The sequence below is a fragment of the Tupaia chinensis genome, unplaced genomic scaffold (assembly GCF_000334495.1).
Source record: "Tupaia chinensis unplaced genomic scaffold, TupChi_1.0 Scaffold000088_1, whole genome shotgun sequence".
Classification (NCBI taxonomy): domain Eukaryota; kingdom Metazoa; phylum Chordata; class Mammalia; order Scandentia; family Tupaiidae; genus Tupaia; species Tupaia belangeri.
The window spans coordinates 7,791,908-7,812,149 of record NW_006159550.1 but is presented as its reverse complement, the minus strand read 5'-3'; the positions used below and the strand labels follow the sequence as shown (position 1 = coordinate 7,812,149).

General features: G+C 49.6%; 1 protein-coding gene across 2 annotated transcripts in view; it reads right to left on the bottom strand.

Annotated features, from left to right (window-relative positions):
- TBX20 (T-box transcription factor 20) overlaps positions 1-20,242 on the bottom strand; it is a 48,186-nt gene that overhangs the window by 9,933 nt on the left and 18,011 nt on the right. For both annotated transcript variants that reach the window (XM_006143028.3, XM_006143029.3), the window contains exon 6: positions 10,758-10,834. In XM_006143028.3, the coding sequence (XP_006143090.1) occupies positions 10,758-10,834 (77 nt within the window). The remainder of the gene's footprint in view (positions 1-10,757; positions 10,835-20,242) is intronic.

Genomic DNA, 20,242 nt, shown 5'->3' with positions numbered 1-20,242 from the left:
TCGTCTATGACAACTGGAAGAAAAGGCTCATGTGAAATGCAGAGTACTCAGCCTAGAGAGGCGTCCAGCGACTTGGGAGGCAGAGGACAAGTGTCCTTCCTACTCAGAGAAAGACACAGGTGAGAAACGCAACCCTAACCGCAGCCTCTCTGGCCTGCTCGGCAGTCAGCTCCCCCAGGTCTGTAAGAGCTGAGAACCCCTTCCTGTAAGCAGCTGTGAATGGAGGAGTAATGGTTTAAATACAAAAACACATCTTGCCGGTAGCAGGAATCCTGGCGTGACTCCTTCTCTTATTTGAAGACAAATAGATCTGTCAAAGGCATCGCTTTTTTGTCGTTACTGTTAGCAGATTATAAAGTTATTAAATGAATAAATGTAGTTAAAAAGGAGACCTAGAGAAAACTAACTGGACATTACAAACTTTCAGCTACACAAAATAAGGAGAGCAATTTAACAAAGTGGAATGAGCTATGTCTTTCAAGACAGGAAGACTTTTTTTTTTTAAAGAGGATTTTGCTATAGGGCGTGTGCGCTCGCCAGACAGACAGAGAGAGACAGAGAGACAGAAAGCGAGAAATCACCCCCCAGGGGGGATGGCCATGCCGCAATCCCTTCTCCTTCATTCTCCTCTCGGGATCTTGGGCACACACGCACACACGCCTGGCGTGAGTTTAAGCCACCGGGTCAGGGATGCGAACTGCGGTCAACTACGTGGGAGTCCAACGACACAGCCATTACACTAACTGCTGGTCCCCAGGAAGACATATTTTTAAATCACTAATTTGTATTTTCAGATTTTCAATGAAACTTAAGATCACGCATTACTCACAGGGACTAGTAGCTGAGCCAAGGAGAGTCTGAGCATGTGCAGATATGCTTAGAAATGACAAAGCAATCATCAGCACACTTGAAGGAACTCGGTAAGACGTGAACAGGACACTGGATGCTGCAGAGGGCAGAGCCAGCCAGTGAGGACACCACACAAGGACTCGCCAAGTACAGAGTAAGAGCAACACGGGATCAATTCAGGAGAGGCCTCACTTGTGTAACAGGACGGCAAACCAGCGGGAGGCAAGAGGGGGAGAAAGAGCAGCAGGCAGAAAGCTACCCCGAGCTAAATTAAGACTTAGGTTTTCAGAGCCAGCAGCTGGTGTGGTGGCCGCGGTGCTGGACTCCCACAGGCTGACTGCAGGTTTGTTTTTTTTTTCCAGAGAGGTTTTTGCTATAGGGCTGTGTGCTCGCCAGAAAGAGAGAGACAGAGAGACAGAAAGTGAGACATCACCCCTCAGGGGGGATGGCCACCCTGCAATCCCTTCTCCATTCTCCTCTCAGGATCTTGGGCATGCACGCACACATGCCCAGTGTGAGTTTAAGCCACGGGGGCTGGGACTAGAACCATGGTCGACTACGTGGGAGTCCAGCGACATAGCCATTATGCCATCTGCTGGTCCCATGGCTGACTGCAGTTTGAATCCCGGACCTGGCAGCTCGTTTTCTCACTTTCCCTCTCTCTCCATCTGTCTCTCTCTGGTAAGTACATGTGCCATGTAGCAAATTAAAAAAAATAATGAGAACTAAAATTAAATAAATTAATTTTAAAAAAAGATTTAAGTTTTCAATGTAAAAGGCTCAAGTATTGGGTCATCGGAAAAGTCATGGTACATTTTTGCATAGAAAAATATGTCATGCGTTTTCTACAACCCAACATATTTAAACGCTAGTGAGAAAACCTACAATTGGACAGATGACGGTAAATTTCTTAGATTTCTGAGTATGTTTCCAATAAAGAAAAACAAGCAGGCGTGGAGGTGTGTAAGACGAGCCCTCCGCGCAGGTAAAACCCAGGTGCTCCCGGGGAGAGGCAGGTCCAGAGGAAAGGCCAGGCAGGCATCTGGGTCTGCAGACAGGAGAGAGGGGCGAGGACCGCACACGCACACGCACACGCACACGCAGGCCTGTGGTGCGGGCCCACTGCGGTGGGCGGACTGCAGCACGAGGTCCTGCTGGGCGTGCCTCTCTCTCTTGCTCGCTCTTTCTCTCAAGATCACTTTCACACTCTCTTCAGTGCCTCTTAGAAAAAATAAAATAAAACCTTAAAAAAAAGAAGTTCAAAAGAAAGGCCTGGGACACATCACTATTTGCAGGTGGAGGAGGTGAGGAGGACCCAAGAGGGCCACGAGAGGAGGAAGGGCCAGTGAGGTGGGACAGAGACCGGAGAGGGAGCAGGCGGGGAGCAAGGAGGGGCTGAGCCACTCTCCCTGCCATCGACCGGCCTCCTGGACCATGGGACTCCGAAATGGGAAGGTCGCTGTGACCTTGACCGGGGTGGGGGGGCTGGGACAGCGGGGGCAGGAGAGTCAGGTGGAGGAGGAGAGAACCCATGCATCTCTTCCTAAGGAGCTCTCTCAGAAGGAGCAGAGAGCTGCTGCGAAGTCAGTTATGGAGACACGCGGGTCAGGAGAGGGCTGCTTCTGTCTTAGTCAAAGAGCTGTCCTTGCAAGGCCTACTTCCTCTGGAAATCTATTGCTAAAGTGAAACATGTTCGAAAGTCGAAGGGTAAACAAAAGAACGCGAAACATTTGAAAGGACGCAGCATGAAACTAGAGCAGGCAGAATTCGACGAAAGCACTGAGGTTAGTACGTGTTTGATGGGCTAGGGGACAGGCTAAGGAATTGCTAAGAAATATTCTGCAAAAGAATACTGCACCTACATGAACTTTTGGGCAAGACCGATAAATTCCTTGGGAAAATAATCACTTTCTTGCTATTTAAACTGCTTCAGACAATACAAAGGAGGGAAATAGTTCAATTCAATTGAACAAGCCAACAGAAACCTGATACGAAGCCTGATAGAAAAGAAACACCCGTGCACTATCTCTGTTATAAAGAGTGATACGAGATGGGGCTGGTGGGTGGCGTGGTGGTTAAGGCACTGGATTCCCACATGGCCAACCACAGTTCGAATCCCAGACCTGGCGGCTTGCTTTCTCCCTTTCCCTTTCTCTCTCTCTCTCTGGCCAAATTAAAAAATTATAATAATAACTAATGGAATTAAATAGATGAATAATTCTTTATAAAAAAAAGTGATACAATGAACCAGCAGGGGGTGTAATGGCTACATCACTGGACTCCTACATAGTTAACTGGGGTTCCAGTCCCAGACCCAACAACTTAAAACTCACCCTGGGCATGTGTGCTTACATGCCCAAAATCCCAAGAGGAGACTGGAGGAGAAGGGATTGTGGCGTGGACATTCCCCTGAGGGGTGATTTCTCACTTTCTGTCTCTCTGGCAAGCCCACACGCCCTGTCACAAAAATATCTCTCTAAAAAAATAAAAAGAGTGATAAAAAAAATCTTAAATAAAATGTGAATAAATTAACTCCAGCCACATATTACAAGAAAAACATAAAATCAGGCAGGACTCATTTCAGGAATACAAAGATGGCTTAACAGGAGAGACAACATAACAGCCAGTGCTGGGCCTACATATGAAGGTCCCAGGTTTGTATCCTAGGGCCTCCCTGTGCACGGTATGTGTGTATGTGCGTGTGCATGCACATGTGCACACATGCAAGCATGCGCCTATGATCCAGGTCAGTTAAGGCTGTCAGTGGATCATGGCATAGTAACTCTTTCGGGAGCGTCTCTCTCTCTCTCTCTCTCTGTCTTTGTCTCATAGAAGAAATAAACAAATGACACATGATTTTTATGTAACTCAATAACCCGAAATATCATCTCAGTGTAGCTAATCGGTTTTAAACTATTGATGAGACCTCTCCTCTCTTTCCTTATATAAACCGAGTCTTCATAACCCAGGGCTTTGTTGGCGAGCGCGTTGTGTTGTCCCCACACGCACAGCGCGTGGCATGTCTGTGAGCCACACGCCAGTCCTCGCCGCCCTCTGCAGCCAGCAGCTCCCGTGTGGGCGATGCAGCTGCCGCGTGTGGAGCGTGAGCCCGAGAAGCCGTGCGAGGACTTCTACCGGGCAACACCAAACTCCCGGGAACACAGAGGAGACTCGGTCAAGGACTAACACGAGACACGCTCCTGAGGAGGGAAGTTTCAGAACTGTGAAGACGCCCGTGTCCACCCGAGTACTGTGTACGTTCAATGTGAGCCAAAAAAAGTTTCATAACATGTTTTTGGAAAGACCTGACAAGATGTTCCAAAGACTGGAAGCTAAATGTCAAAGAACACCAGAGAGAATTTGAAAATGACATGTGAAAGGACTGAGATCTGTCACACGGTTAATGTTGTCTAAGAGAATTGTAACGTGCTACTGGTCGCTTACTCCAGAGACTGTCAGAATTCGTTCAGATCAAAGGTGTGTCAATGCCAAGTGCAACCGCACAGTCACTGTGGTACCTCTCGAAACACCAGTGACAGTCTCCGCGGAAATAAAAGCAATCATAAAATTTGTACGGAATTCACAAAAGATTTCAAATAGCCAAAGAAATCCTTAGGAAAAAGAATGCAGTTTAGGGCATCAAAGTATCAGATTTCCAAAAATGCTATAAAACCACAGTAAGAAAACCAGCACAGTACTGACGGAAAAGGCACGCGGGCCGGCGGGACCGAGCAGCCCCACCAGCAACCCCACGGACGCACTGCTCGCCTCGTTCCAGCAGAGGCGCCGAGACCGCCACTGGGGAGAGACAGTCTCAGATAAACGCTGCTGAGAAAATCCGACATCCATTTGCAGAAGAATTAAATTACATCTGTACTTCTTACTATATATAAAAATCAATTTTGAATATATTAGACTTAAACATAAACTTAAAACTATGAAGCCACTAGAAAAAAGCATATAGGAAATACTTTAGGACATTAGTATGGGCAAAGAGTTCTTGAATAAAACCTCGAAAGCACAAGAAACAAAAGCGAAACCTGATGAATGGGTTGTGTCAAACTACAAAGCTCCCACACAGCAAAGGAGACCATCAAAGAGTGAAGGAACACCTCACAGAATGGGCGAAGTGTCTGCATGCCATCGACCTAGCCAGGGCTTAGTAACCAGAATGTACACGGAACTCAAACAGCTCAGCAGCCAAAAACATCCCATTAAAAAATAGACAAATTATTTCAAAGCATAGTTGTCAAAAAAGGACCTACAAATGGCCGATGGGCAGATGATAAAATGCTCAGCGTCACTAATCATTAGGGAAATGGGAAACAAGACCACAGTAAATACCATCTCGCTAATGAGGATGCTATCATGGAAAAGACAGGACAGCAAACGCAGGCAAGAACGCGGGAAATCGGGAGCTCTTTCTCACTGTTGGTGGAAATGGAATTTAGTCCGGCCATTATGGAAAACAGTATGGAGATTCCTGAAGAAACTAAAAATAGAACTGCCATGTGGCCTAGCAATTTCTCTGCTAGGCATACACCAACGGAACGGAAACCAGGATGCTGTAAACATATCTGCACCCTGAGGCTTACTGTGGCCAAGATACAGAGACAACCTCAACATCCATCAGTAGATAAATGGGTAAAGGACATGTGTGTGGGGACCAGCAGTCGGCGTAATGGCTATGTCACTGGACTCCCATGTAGTCCACTACGGTTCAAGTCCCGAACCCGGTGGTTTAAACTCACGCCGGGCATGTGTGCGTGCGTGCCCAAGATCCTGAGAGGAGACTGGAGAGGGGACTGCAGGGTGGTCATCCCCCTGTGGGGTGATTTCTCGCTTTCTGTCTCTCTGTCTCTCTCTGTCTTTCTGGCAAGCACACGCCCTATAGCAAACACCTCTGGAAAAATAAAGTGTGTGCGCGTGCACATATGTGTGTGATGGAATATTATGCAGCCGTTAAAAGGAAGGAACTTGTCATTTGGTATTAAAAGGGTGACTCTAGGGGCCATTATATTAAGTGAAATAAGCCAGGTACAGAAAGAACTATCACATGCATGAAAGTTGGAAAAAATTATAGAAGCAGAGAGATAGAGAATGACTAACAGATGCTGGGAAGGAAGGGGGAGATAGGGTACTGGTTAGTGGAAACAAAGTTGCAGCTAGCTGGAAGGAACGGCCTCCCGGTGTCAAACACAATGGAGAGAAGTGGTGATAACTGACAACTCACTGCATGAAGGTACAAATGACTCTGATGATGGGCTATTAATTACCCTGACTTGTTTTCTTTCCTTTTTTGGAGAGAGATTTTTGTTATAAGGTGTACGCGCTAACCAGGGAGACAGAGAAAGAGAGAAGGCGAGACATCACCCTATGGGGGGATGGCCATTCCACAACCTCTTCTCTGTTCTCCTCCTGGGATTTTGGGCACGCGTGCACATGCACCCAGTGTGAGGTTTACGCTACCAGGTCTGGGACTCGAACCACAGTTGACTTGATGAGAATCCAGTGACATACCCATTACACCATCTGCTGGTCCCAGTAACCCTGACTTATGCATTACACATTATATTCATGTCCTGAAAAGTCATACTGCAACAATTGTTACATTAATTAAAAACTAAATCATTGTTTTTTCAAATAATTTTGTATATGATAAATGGAGAATTATAAATAAGTATAAAATGAATATATTAGGAAATATATTTCACTGGGGCCATTTGTAAAAATTATAAAATAATACGTCTATTTTATATTCTATACCAAAATACTGTATGAGTCAAAAGACTTAAATGAAAAACCTGAAAGCAGTAAAGTGATTTTAAACTCTATAGCTGAATATTTATGTAATTTTGGAGTGAGAGAAGTTTTTCTAGGATAGAAATCCCAAAGAAAGAGAGGGGACCAGCAGGTGGCGTGGTGGTTAAGGCACTGGACAATCCCACATGGCCGACCAAGGTTTGAGTCCCGGACCTGGTGGCTTGCTTTCTCACCTTCCCCTCTCTCTCTCTGTGTCTCTCTCTGGTCAAATTAAAAATAAATAAATAAATAAATAAATAAATAAATAAATGAGTTGATAAATAAGTCATTTAAAAAATCTTTAAAAAAATAAAAGAAAAAAGAGAGAATAATAGTTTTGGTGCCAAAACCTTCCATTTATCAAAAATTTAAGTAAAAAGCTAACTAGCACACTGTGAATGACACCGCCATGCACAGATGACAGAATACTGAGGTCCTTGAACTCACTGAGGTACGTGAATAGCTTTGTATTTCAACGAGAAGACAAAACGAACAATCTAACACAAACATAAATGGGATAAGGGCATAAAAAGGCCAATTCCAGAAAGAAAGCCCGAATTTTCATCTGCCAAATTGGCAAAGATGAAAGAGAATGCCCACGTGGCACAAGCATGGAGCGAAGTGGGCCCTGCTGTGGACACTGCTGGGGGAGGCATGCCGGCATGCACGAAGCGTCTCAAAAACATAGACACCGTCAGGTCCAGAGGCCCCCGGGCGAGGCAGACTCCCAGAGGCAGAAAGTAAAACGGATGCCTGGGGCAGGCGAGGGCGTGGGGGCTGGTGAGGGTCGCTGCAGACCGCCTGGAACTGGGCAGGGCCGCTGGGTGCGTGACGCGGGAGTGTCCTGACCACCACTGACGTACACATTTACAAATGATAGCACAGTACTTTCTGTTGTATATATTCCATTGTGATTTAAAAATCCCATTTCATGACTAAAAAGTTTAAAGGATTCTCCTACTATTAAATATCTCCTACTATGAAACATTTAGGATCATTTTCCAGAATTTTTTTTTTAAGAGAGTTTTTGCTACAGGGTACATGCACTCACCAGAGACAGAGAGACAGAAAGCAAGAAATCTCCCCCCCAGAGGGATGGCCATGCTACAATCCCTTCTCTTCCAGTCTCCTCTTGGGATTTTGGGCACACACACACATGTGCCAGGCATGAGTTTCAAGCTGCCAGATCCAGGACTTGAACTGTGCTCGACTATATGAGAGTCCAGTGATATAACCATGACACCATCGGTCCATGAAGACTACGTGTAAAGATACACGCCTTTCCCTGGCACTGCTTTCTTTATTATTTATTTCTTTTAAAGAGAGAATTTTACTATAAGGCAAATGTGCTAGCCAGAGAGACAGAAAGCAAGAAATCACCCCCCAGCAGGTATAGCCACGCTGCAATCCCTTCTCCTTCATTCTCCTCTCGGGATTTTGGGCATGCGTGCACACGCACGCACACACACAATGTTGAGTTTTAAGCTTCCAGGTCCAGGATTTGAACCGTGGTTGACTATATGGGGGTCAAGTGATGTAGCCATTATGCCATTGGCTGGTCCCTTTTAAAAAAAACAAAATAGGTTTTTGCTATAGGGCATGTGTACTTGCTGGAAAGAGACAGAGAGAGGGAAAGTGAGAAACTCCCTAGAGGGGATGGCTACTCTCCATGCACAAGTTTTCATCACGCATTTTTTAATGAACTTTTAGAAGACCCCTGACACTGCAAGTTGAGAAGTCAAACAAATCCAGTCCTAAAGGCATCTTTGTTTAGGCGCCCCATACAGTAAGTTGTAAATCTAGAACAGGAAACTCGGAATCATTAAGGCCACGTATTTATAGCATCGTATCCAATTAGGTTAGAAAAGTGCAATATCTGTCATCATGTCATAAAAAGATGTGTTTTTCTCTCAGATCTGTTATGAAGAAAAACTCCCTGTATTGTTACAGATAGGGCTGTTTTCAATCAGTTACAAGGAGCAATTCAATTACCGCAGGGGTTAGTGCAGTAACTGACTCCAGGCTAATTGAATTTCTTTAGGTCTCTAAAGATCAATTGATCTGATTTGTCCCATCCCCAAAGGCTGTTTAGGAAAAATCAGACTTAAATACCTGGAAATGAAATCCGAAACCTTGGCCAACTTCACACGACTTAGGTCATCTTGCAAACCTTCAGCTAGTCACGCAGGGTGCTCTCCAGGCCCTCAGAGCACCCGACGCGGGGAGCGCTCCCACGCAGGTGCTGACTCATGGCAGACACAGCTGTGCGTCAGCAGATCTGCCGCTCTCAAGGGCTGACCGGGCTCTCCTGTCTGGTCAGGGATGGCTAGTCCTGCTCCGGAGGCAGTTCGCTCAGACCCTGAGAAGTCGGCCGTGGGCCACGGTGGGCAGGGGCAAGGCGTGAGGCATGGGGTGGCAGGACCACGTGGGGAGGCTCCAGCTTCCTGTCCAGAGACCGCCCTGAGTATGTGGGGCATGCATGAGCCCAAGACCCAGCACGGCTGAGGCTGGGGGACCGTGCCAAGAAGACCCTGTGAAGAGTGCTATCTCTCTAGCTGTCTCCATATCTCTGGGTCAGAGATGAAATCAACGGAAACGATTAGTAGATGCAGATGGAGAAAACTGCTGAAATAAATGTGCGTGTGACGCGGTGAGGAATGTGCTCATCTGCACACGAGCGTGCCCTCATATGTGTTATCTCACTTGATTCCCAGAATGAACCGCTGCCACAGCGGGCCGCTCTCTCCACTTTCTAATGGGCTAGCGACCACCCAGACCCGGCTTCTCCAGACGGTTCCCCCGGTGAGACAGAGCTGCGACCCTGACCACGACCGTTCTCCTGTACACCGTGCTTGCCCCGATCCAAGAGGAAGCTAGGACCTGCACCATGAACCCTGACTGCTGCCCTGGGTCAGCCTTCACTCGCACCTGCACCTGCACGAAGCCTAGGAACGCCCCGCTTGTGATGACGGCGGCTGCTCGCGCCCAGTCTGCACCAGATTCGGGCAACGGGGAGGGGCAGGCCTGCCTAGATGCAGTGCCTTTGCAGGTGGCTCCTCCGTTACACATACTGCTGGCCCCACAGCCTCCCCTCATCTGCCCGCACAGCTGGAGAATTACCGGCCCTCTTCTCTGCATTTTACAGTGGAGTTTGAGCTACAAGGTCAAGTTTCTTTCTCCCAGCTCTTCCCTCTCTCAAACCTGCACCTCCCGCTGCCTTCTCTGCCCTCTACCAAGCCTCTGGGTCTGTCCCCCCAGCCAGACCACCCCCAAGCTCCGTGAGTTGCAAAGGCTTAGGTGGGATCGGCGAGGCCTGCTGCACGTCACCCTCCCTCAGTCAGGTGCAGAGGCATGTAGGTTTGAGGTCGGGAGACGTGGCCACGCAGCCAGTGACGGCTGAGCAGACACAGCACGGATGGTAGAGTGGTCACACAAAGACGCACCGACAGAGCAAACCAGAGGGCTGGGGCTGGGGTACACCCTGCGAATAGAGACGCCAGGCCATGCACGCGCATACAGAAAGTCGAGGTGTTTAAGAAACGCGAAGGAGAACTTAGGCTGGAAATACTCTTTCTTCCATCAGCTAGGTGGTCTCAAACTGCACGAACACTTTAATTGAGTAAAAGTGGGGTAAGTTACAGGTGCACGACCACTGCTCGTCTTCCCGGAAGTTCTGAGACAGCCTTGCACGACAGGTAAAACAATATGACCTTGAATTAGATTAAATCTCCTTGTTTCAAAATTCCCAGCTAACTTCCACTGAGTCAGCACACGCCCACTTTGGAGGGCCAGGCCACCACAGCTCTGTGCTTCAGGACCACCCCTCGCCGGGACCCGAAGCTTAATACCAAGAGGCCTGAGCCTTTGAGAGCAATGAGCCCTATTTTTCAGCTGGTCAACATCTGAGCAGAGAAACCACTTCACTAAAAGCGAGCCTGCAGCACCCGAGCAGCTGCGTACCAAGGGGCTTCTGTCTGGAGGAGAGGGGGACAGAGAACTGCAGACGTGGGCAGGGGCTATGGTCCTGGGCATCAAAGGGGCGCGTTTGACAAGCTCGCTCTCCCCGTCCACTACCTGGACGTACGGGAAGCAGCAGGTCCCGTTACCTCTCGATGTCCGTGAGCCTGGAGGAGTCCCGGAATCCTTTGGCAAAAGGGTTGCTGTCTATTTTCAGCTTGGTTATCTGGAAAGAGAAGAATGGGTACAGAAGGATATGAACCCTGCGTCAAGGAAGCAGAAGCAGAATACAGACCCTGTCGCTCTCCCGCAATACCCAGGGCATCCGGATGCTCTGGTCTGGAGAGAAGGGTCAAGGTGCGAGACGAGGTCACACGGAAAGGCCACGCCAGCGGGACGCAGGGCAGGGCTGCAGAGGCCCCGAGGACGACCCGTGTGGTCGGACAGACACAGCCAGGGCCAGGTCCCTCAGAGCCTGGCACCCGGGAGTTGGGTGAGACACACTGAAGAGGTTAGTGAAGCCAGGACCCTGCCGGGAACGGGACCACCTCAGTGAAAGGCCTGTGCAAAACTGTAGTGCTGGGGGGACCGGGAGGAGAAGCAGGAAGGCCAGGTCCACCTGACCCACATCTCTGCTGAGGCCGCAGGCACGCCTGGTCTGTACAGAGGGAAGACAGGGCCGGACGGCCCCTGTGCAGCACGCAGGTGGGCAAGGCACAGCCAGATGGTTCAGGGCACGGCCGGGCGGCATGGGGTACAGCCAGATCGCGTGGGGCATGGCCGGGCGGCGCGGGGCACAGCTGGGCAGCACAGAGCACGGCCGGGCGGTGCGGGGCACAGCCGGATGACGCAGGCCTTCCAGACGGCACAGGGCACAGCTGGACGGTGCGGGGCACAGCCGGATGGCACAGACCTCCTGGACGGCACAGGGCACAGCCAGATGGTGCGGGGCACAACTGGACGCCAGGGTGCTCCTGCTCCTCTCCCTCTGCCTAAACCAGAACCAAGAGCGTCTTGCTCCATCTCCCACGGGGCGTAACCTCCAGAACTCTGTATGGGAGATCATGCTGTGTAATCAGCCTCCAGGCTGCAGTCAGGGTCTACACTGAGGGACTGGGGGTTCTGCCAGGTTAGGGTCAATGCGGAAAGCACATTAAACGCTCAGCCCTGCACCTCGGAAGGAAAATACATCAGGCTGCAGAGAAAAAGGAAAGGGAGCACAGAGTAAGTGACCCGACATGGAGCACGCGGGGCGGCAGGGCTGAAAGGAGCCCGCGTCCTGAGACTGTGCCCACCCCGAGAGCCCAGCGAGGGTCAGGACGCAGCCGGTCGGCGACTCCATGAGAACGGGGAGCTTTAGGCCACTGACACCTCAAGAATTACAGAAAAAAGGCGCTTTCTCTTTTTCAGATTTCCTAAAGGTGAGTTATACCAATGGACTGCAAAGAAGCTGTTTACGTCCCTTCAGAAGGGACCCCGCTTCTCACGCACGCGTCTGACCAGAGAGGGTGTGCTTCTCTGGCAGTAACACAGGCAGGGTGTAAGAAGGAGTTTTCAATTATACCATTTTTTTTTTTTGGAGAGGTTTTTGCTATAGGGCATGTGATTGACAGAGAGATAGACAGAGACAGAAAGCCAGAAATCAACCCCACGCCGCAATCCCTTCTCCTCCATTCTCCTCTCGGGATCTTGGGCACGCACGCACACGCGTCTGGTGTGAGTTTAAGCCGCCGGGTCCGGGACTTGAACCATGGTCGACTATGTGGGAGTCCAGCGACATAGCCATTACGCTAACTGCTGGTCCCTAAGGGTATTTGATAGCAGTTGAAAAAAGATCCATTTTACCCTGTGAACACTGACTACAAAACAGTTAAAACGGCTCATCCCTTTTCCACTTAGATATGGAAATTGGTGGAAAGGGAAATCAGGAAGGAGGATGAGAAGCCTGTTCTCAGCAGGCAGCACCAGCCTTCCTCCTAAATGACAGCGCACAGCAAGAGGGAGATGGGGACCCTGACTGGCCAGGAGCCCGGGCGGGGGCCCAGATCCCAGGTGGTTTGAGTCCCAGCTCCAGCAGCTTGAGAAACACGCGATGGGGGCAGGGCTGCTCCAAGTCACAACAGGATGGAAAAATGGAGGAAGAGGAGTTGCCACATGACATGCCCCGGTGGGTGCCCCTCCTCTAGAGACCTCTCAAACGTGGCCTTGGCAGGCCACAGGGAATTTTCTCACACCTGGCTACTGCCTTCAGAGGCGCGGACCCTGAGCCAGCCACTCCTATAGATCAGGGCCGACTTTCGACGGCCAAAATTTAGGAAGGAGAGCATTTTGCTTTGTTTGCTATAAACTATAAAGATCTCTTATAGTCCTGGGACCAGCAGTTAGCGTCATGGCTATGTTGCTGGACTCCCACGTAGTCGACCACAGTTCGAGTCCCGGATCCGGTGGCTTAAAACTCGTCGGGTGCATGTGCACGTGTGCCCAAGATCCCAAGAGGAGAATGGAGGAGAAGGGATTGTGGCATGACCATCCCCCCTGGGCCCCCCTGGGAGGTGATTTCTTGCTTTCTGTCTCTCTGTCTCTCTCTGTCTGGCAAGCGCACGTGCCCTATAGCAAAAAAAAAAAAAAAAAAAAAAAAAAAAAAAAAACCTCTCTTATAGTCCAGGAGACCAATATGTTCTTGAATAATAAATACCGAGATTTAAAAATCCTCAGAGACACATAATGCCTCTTCCATAGTCTGACATGCTTCACTTAGCAGTAAGTCTTCTACTTTACCAAATGCCAGGGTCTTACTGTGACTTAGTAAATACCAAATGCTGGGACCAGCAGATGGTGTAATGGTTATGCCACTGGACTCTCAGTCCCAGACCTGGTCGACTGTGGTTCAAGTCCCAATCCAGTGGCTTAAAACTTATACTGGGCACGTGTGCATGCATGCCCAAAATCCTGAGATTGGAGAACAAGGAACTGTGTGTGGCCATCCCCCCTGGGCGGTAATTCCTCACTTTCTGTCTTTCTGTGTTTCTATGGTGAGTACATGCACCCTATAGCATAAACCTCTCTAAAAAAAGTAGTACACACACACACACATATGTATACATGCATATGCACGTACACACACATATGTACACTGAATGTCCGCACTCTACGGCAAAACCTGAAAGACTGGAAGGTGTAAAGACAGGGAGAGCAACCGTGGGTACTGGGGGCAGGGGGGAGGAGAACCGTGGGTACTGGGGGCAGGTGGGAGGAGAACCGTGGGTACTGGGGGCAGGTGGGAGGAGAACCGTGGGTACTGGGGGCAGGGGGGGGGGGGGGGGGGTACTGGGGGCAGGGGGGAGGAGTGTGGGGAGTGGGGAGGGTGAGGGAGGGAGCTAAGGGGGAAGGAAAGAAGTAAAAGATTGAAGGGACACAGAAATGGAAAATGACCTGCTGATGACCGTGTGTATGGCAGTAACTGACTGTAATACGCAGTGTATTCACGCTGGGAAGCTCATTTTGTGTGCTGTAATGAGATACAGTGATTAACTGTAAAATAATAAGAGAAAGAGAGAAAAACTTTAGTGAAATCATACGTAATAAAAATATCCTTAAAGGCAGGAACTAGCTATGTCTCTTTGTACTCAACAATCACAACTTAAAGTACTTTGCATGGGACTAGTGGGTGGTGTGACAGTTACGTCGCGGCACTCCCACAGTTGACTGGGGCTCAAGTCCCAGACCTGGCAGCTTAAAACTCACGCCAGGTGCATGTTCATATGTGCTCAAGATCCAAGAGGAGAGTGGAGGAGGAGAGACTGCAGGGTGGCTACCCCCCTGGGGGTGATTTCTCACTTTCTGTCTCTCTGGCGAGGGTTCATGCCCTCTAGCAAAAATCTCTCCTAAATTTTTTTTTTATATTTTTGGGGCTAGCGGGTGATGCAGTGATGAAGGTGCTGGACTCCCGCTGACCACGGTTCGAGTCCCAGACCTGGCAGCTTCCTTTCTCACGTTCCCTTTCTCGCTCTCTCTGGTCAAATTAATAATTAATAATCATAATCATAATCATAACAAATAAAACAATTCTTTAAAAACATTCGGTATTTCTAAACTACATGCTCATGGAAACCATTTCACGAGACGCCATCACCCACACCTGCTGAGGAATGACTGCACACGTGCTCTGCTAGAGGCGGGCCGTGAGGAGGAAACACGCACACCCTCTGCCCTGGTGAAGCTCACCCCATGGTGCAGGCGGGCAGAGGCGTGGCCAGCCAGACCTGGCAGTGGGCTTGAATGCCACCGAAGAGCGTGGCACCACCTCTGCTCCATGGTTAATGACATTACGAGTGAGTCAAATGCAGAAGAAAATTTCAAATTTGAAAATATTTTCAAATTGCTTCCACTTATTCAGTGGGCTAGAGCAACACTGGAAAGGCTTCCTTCAAGTTGTGCATGCACGACTGCATAGGGGGCTGCCAGTGGGAGGGCCTGCAGCGGCGGCAGAGAACACTCCGACCGAATACTAACTCTGCAGCCGCCCGTCCCCCTGCAACATGAGCTGCGTACATCTTCTTCTGAGTCTCTACCAACCAAAAGGAAAAAAAGTGGTATCTACGTGTACAATGAGCAAAATGGACTTCTGGTACTTTTTCCCCTAAAAGGAGCTTAAAGTTTTTGTGGGTTCTCACATTTCTGAACGTGAAGACCAGCAGCTCCGGACGTGATGGCGCAGTTATCTTAACCACTCCGCACCCTCAGGCCCACGGAGCACACACTTCTCTCAAAGCACAGGCCCCTCACCGACGTCACCGACGTCACCCGATCTAACAGCTCCACCACAGTGTGCAGAGGCGTGGATTCAGCTCGACATCAGTTTCACATTGCTCGGAATTTCCTTTCATTGCTAGAACTGTCTCCATCTTTTTAATCCAGCATTCATAACCCCCAGGACTACCCACGACGACTTTCCTGCTCACGTTTCAATATAATTTCCTGCTACAGAGCAGCTGCAAGGACAGCCTAGGTGCTCTTCCACCGGGGCTGACCACCCGGCCACAGCGAGGGTCCACCTGAACGCACCGGCTAGGAAGAGAGGCAGGGCAGTGGCCGGGTATTTGCCCTGTTGACTGTTGTGTCTAATCCCAGGGAAAACAACTGCCTTCTGAGTAGGAAGGAAGGCACGGAAGGTCCATCGCTCTAACTGCGGGGCTGTGGACGGCGCTGCGCCCTGCCCCGACCTCGCCGTGAGCTCACTGGGAGCCCGGGCTGGGCTGAGCTGAGCAGCGCTGGGGACACAGAACCGTGAACTCTACCTCCTCGGGCACCCACGGGGAGGGGCCACGGCGTCTGCTGAGCTTTCCTTCAAGAACAAGCAGTCACAACTACGATTCTTATTTTTACCTGCTGTAGACTAGGCGAAACAGTGCGTTTATGTAAAAAGGATTTTATTTTGTTTTCTAAAAGAAAAAAAAAATTTATTTTATTTTTTTTGGATATAAAGTATGTACACAATTCTCTTGGGATTTTGGGCACACACACACACACACACACACACACACGTGCCTAGCATGAGTTTTAAGCTGCTGAATCCGGGACTTGAACCATGGTTGACTATGTGGGAGTCTAGCGATGTAACCATTACGCTAACTGCTGGTCCCAAGAAAATTATTTTAAATAGCAAAAATTTACTATTCTATGTAATTACATATTTTGAAAAGGTCCAATGCGGATTTCCTTCTATGATATTTTAATAAAACCAGTAGCTGTATGTTTAAACCTTATTTCTGAAGGTATAGTCTCATACCCCTCTATGAAAAGTGGGGTAACTCGGAAGATAATACACCTGAGAGCTGGTGAGAGAAGGGACCGAGCCACACCCCGCTCTCCTGGGACTCTCACCCACCCTGTTAGCAGTAACAGACATGCTGGGACCGCCACTGAGCAGTGCCGTCCTGGCCAAAGGTCAGACTGACAGAAGCAGTGAAAGAGACCAGCACATGCTGGAGTGGTTACGTCACCCAGGCGTGGACGCCAACATCGCTGGACTCCCAGATAGCTGACTGAGGTTCGAGTCCCCAACACGGCGACTTAAAACTCATTGGGCGTGCGTGCCCAAGATCCCAAGAGGAGGATGGAAGAGAAGGGACTGCGGCATGGCTATACCTGGGGAGTGACTTCTCACTTTCTGTCTCTGTCTTTCTGTCTCTCCAGCAAGCACATGTGCCCTATAGCGAAAATCTCTTCAAAAGAAAACAAACAATAAAAAGGAGCACTGAAAAATCGCCTAGCAAACACAGCGTGCAGAGACACCAGATGTGCGGCTTCTTTACTCAAAAATAACGTTCAAGTAGCAGCGGTGGGCCCGCTGGTGGCGTGGAGGGCAAGGCAGCTGGATCTCACGTGGCCAACTGGGCAGTGCGAGTCTTGGACCCGGTGGCTTGAAAAACACTCTGGATGGGTGGGAGCATACCCAAAATCCCAAGAGGAGAAGGGACTGCGGCGTGGCCACCCCCGGGCAGCGATTTCTCACTTCCCGTGTGACTCTTTCCAGCGAGCACACATGCCCTATGAGCTGAGTGGATGAATGAAACAATGGCCCCATGGTGGCTCCGTGCCTGCACCACAACTGCCCACACAGGAAGAGCCCCGATATGTGTCCTGGGCCTCCCTCTTCACTCCAGGTGCACACGTGTGTGCCCATGACGGGGCCGATGGGCATGGCGTGGGTGGACTGCAGCATGAGCCCCTGCTTGTCTCAGGGAGAGAGAGCAATCTCTGTAAAAGACAACGGTGCCTCTCACCCCACGAGCAGGCCATGACCAGCGAGGCGAGGAGCCTGCACTTAAGAAATCACGCCACACTTCCGCACTCCTAATCCATGCTGACTACAACCCTGCATTTCATGCACTGTTTCAGTAACGCAGAGTCGGTAATGCACGTTTTCCGACCAGAAGCCTGGTGCTTCCGATCCCTGCTATCTGTCAGGGAACCCGCACGCAACTGGGGGCAGGTTCGAACATGACCGGTGATGCCAAGGAGAGGCCTCTCGGGGGTCATTCTGTCCCCGGGATGCCACTGGACTGTGAATCCAGCTGGGGCTCCCAGCCACAAGGGGAAATGGGCCCTCAGAGACCATTTCCCCAATTACGGGGATAATTCTGACCAACGCATTTGAAAATGTCACCTGACCTGCACTTCAACTCTGCAGATGGTCTGCCTGCTCGCAAGCAACGCGTGACCTTTAAATCTCAAATTATAAAATAGTTTGTTGAAAGTGTAATGTATTTAGCTTTTATCTAATAATGTAAGGAAATGCAATCACTCCCTTGCAAAATAAAAAAATAAATAAAATAAACAAAAAACAGAAAGAAATAGAAAAAAAAAAAAAAGCCCTATTTCCATTACTTATAACTAAAACTACGGGCCACAGTAAATGCCAAGTTTTTTTCAGTTTCTATTATAAAACTTGGTTTAGACTTCAACAGACACAGAAATACAGCCCTCCCCACAGATGAAGACCTCTGAAAGTGTCCCTAAGAGTGAACGTTTCGATCTTCCTTTCTTTCCTCCCCTCTGTGTTTCTGTGCAGGAAAACACTCTAATATTAATACCGGGCTCAGTACATGCCGACTTTACTCCCGCAGGTGTGTTACCGGGTGCCTGCCGTGGGAACGCAGTGAGTAGACTTCGTGGACCCATGGGGACGCAGCACAGGAGGCCTGCAGAGAACCCACAGTGACTTCAGGGGATGGCATGGGACCCGAATGAAGTCACCCACTCCTCTACGCCATGGGCACTTGCAACGTGGATTTTGGTGGCTCTTCTGAGCTCTAGAACCCATGTGCAAGCTGGCCTGTTAGTATACCAGATCGAATCTTTGATTACTAGCTGGATTTCCAGTTTATTTATGGTTTGATGCTGGGGACGAGGGCTTGGAAAGTGTCTGCATAAAAATAAACTCGGACATCGCAGGAGCCATGGGGAGTTAGGCTGGACTTAGCTTCCACTGTGGGTTATTCGGCGATGAAATGACACGTCCTCATACCGATCATCACATGTAACGATGCGGTAAAGGCGAGGTGGGCGCCGTGGCGAGGTATGAGCCTGTCGGTGACATCAATTAGAAATCAACTTGGCGGGGAGAGCAGGTAGTGTCAGGATCTGCACTTAATATCTTAACCTATTTTCATTTAGCAACTTTTTTTTTTTGGAGAGGTTTTTGCTATAGGGCACATGTGCTTGCCAGAAAGACAGAGAGACAGAGAGACAGAAAGCAAGAAATCACCCCCCAGGGTGGATGGCCACGCCGCAATCCCTTCTCCTCCACTCTCCTCTTGGGATCTTGGGCATGCACACACATGCGCCTGGCGTGAGTTTAAGCCACCGAGTCCAGGATTCAAACCTGGCTAACTACTGGTCCTCATTTAGCAACATTTTAAAATTCATTTTCAAATCTTGACACTGGCATGTCCTTGGTCTTACAGTGTACCCTGATATCACAAAAAAAGAAGGAATTAAGACCAGCAGTTAGCGCAATGGCTATGTTGCTGGACTCCCATGTAGTTGACCATGGTTCGAGTCCCGGACCTGGCGGCTTAAAATCACGCTGGGCACATGTGCATGCGTGTCTAAGATTCCAAGAAGAGAATGGAGGAGAAGGGATTGCGGCGTGGCCATCCCCCCTGGGGGTGATTTCTTGCTTTCTGTCTCTCTGTCTCTCTCTGTCTTTTTGGCGAGTGCACGCGCCCTATTGCAAAAACCTCTCCCCCAAAAAAGAAGGAATTAAAAGTCCAGAGGATGGGCTGGCCCGTAACCTCATGGCTAAGGGAAGTCAGATTCCATGTGGCCAACCATGGTTGGAGTCCTGGCCCTAGCAGGTTGAAAAACACACTGACATGTGTGTCCAAAATCTCACCAAGATAAAGACATGGAGAAACCACAGTGGGGACTGCTTTCTCCCTTCCCTTTCTCTGTCTCTCCCTGGCAGGCTTACGGGCCCTCTGATGACTAAAAAAGGTCTCACAGTGGTTCTGTCCTTAGCAAGTTTGTGGCCTCAGGGGGCGGCTTTGCCTTTCTTGTTTTGGGCCTCTTCACAGAGAATTCTGATTCAAAGCAGTGAAATTTCCACAGGACGAATTTTTATTTCAGTCCCAAACAACAACAGGATTTCTCAAATTAGTATAAATCTACTGTTTATATTATAAAAGCTACAAATTCAATGAAAGCAAGTGAGCTGCTATTCCAGGACTGTTCGCTTTTCCCTGTCTGAGAGCCGCGTGCTCTGGCTGGAGAAGGAGAGGGAGGGAGGGGAGATGCACCCGCCTAGGGCAGGTCACCCCACAATTCCACCTCTCTCCACCTGCAGGGCTTTGGGGCACTCAGCCCGTTTCCAGCTTCCAGAGCTGGATGTTGGCAGAGCAGTGAGGCTCGGCTGGCCACCTCCACCAGGCGCTGGGCTGGGAAACCGCCAGCCATTAAAGTCACACCTTGCTTTTGTGATGGCTACCATGGCGACAGGGAGCACAGGCTCATCCCAGTCAGAAAAACACACTAGGGTGCATAAGCCCCAATGGCGACACACGCTCACCGGACATTCCGAGGCCGCGTGACCGGCCACATCTGTTCTTACAATGCCCCCCAGGCGGGCGGG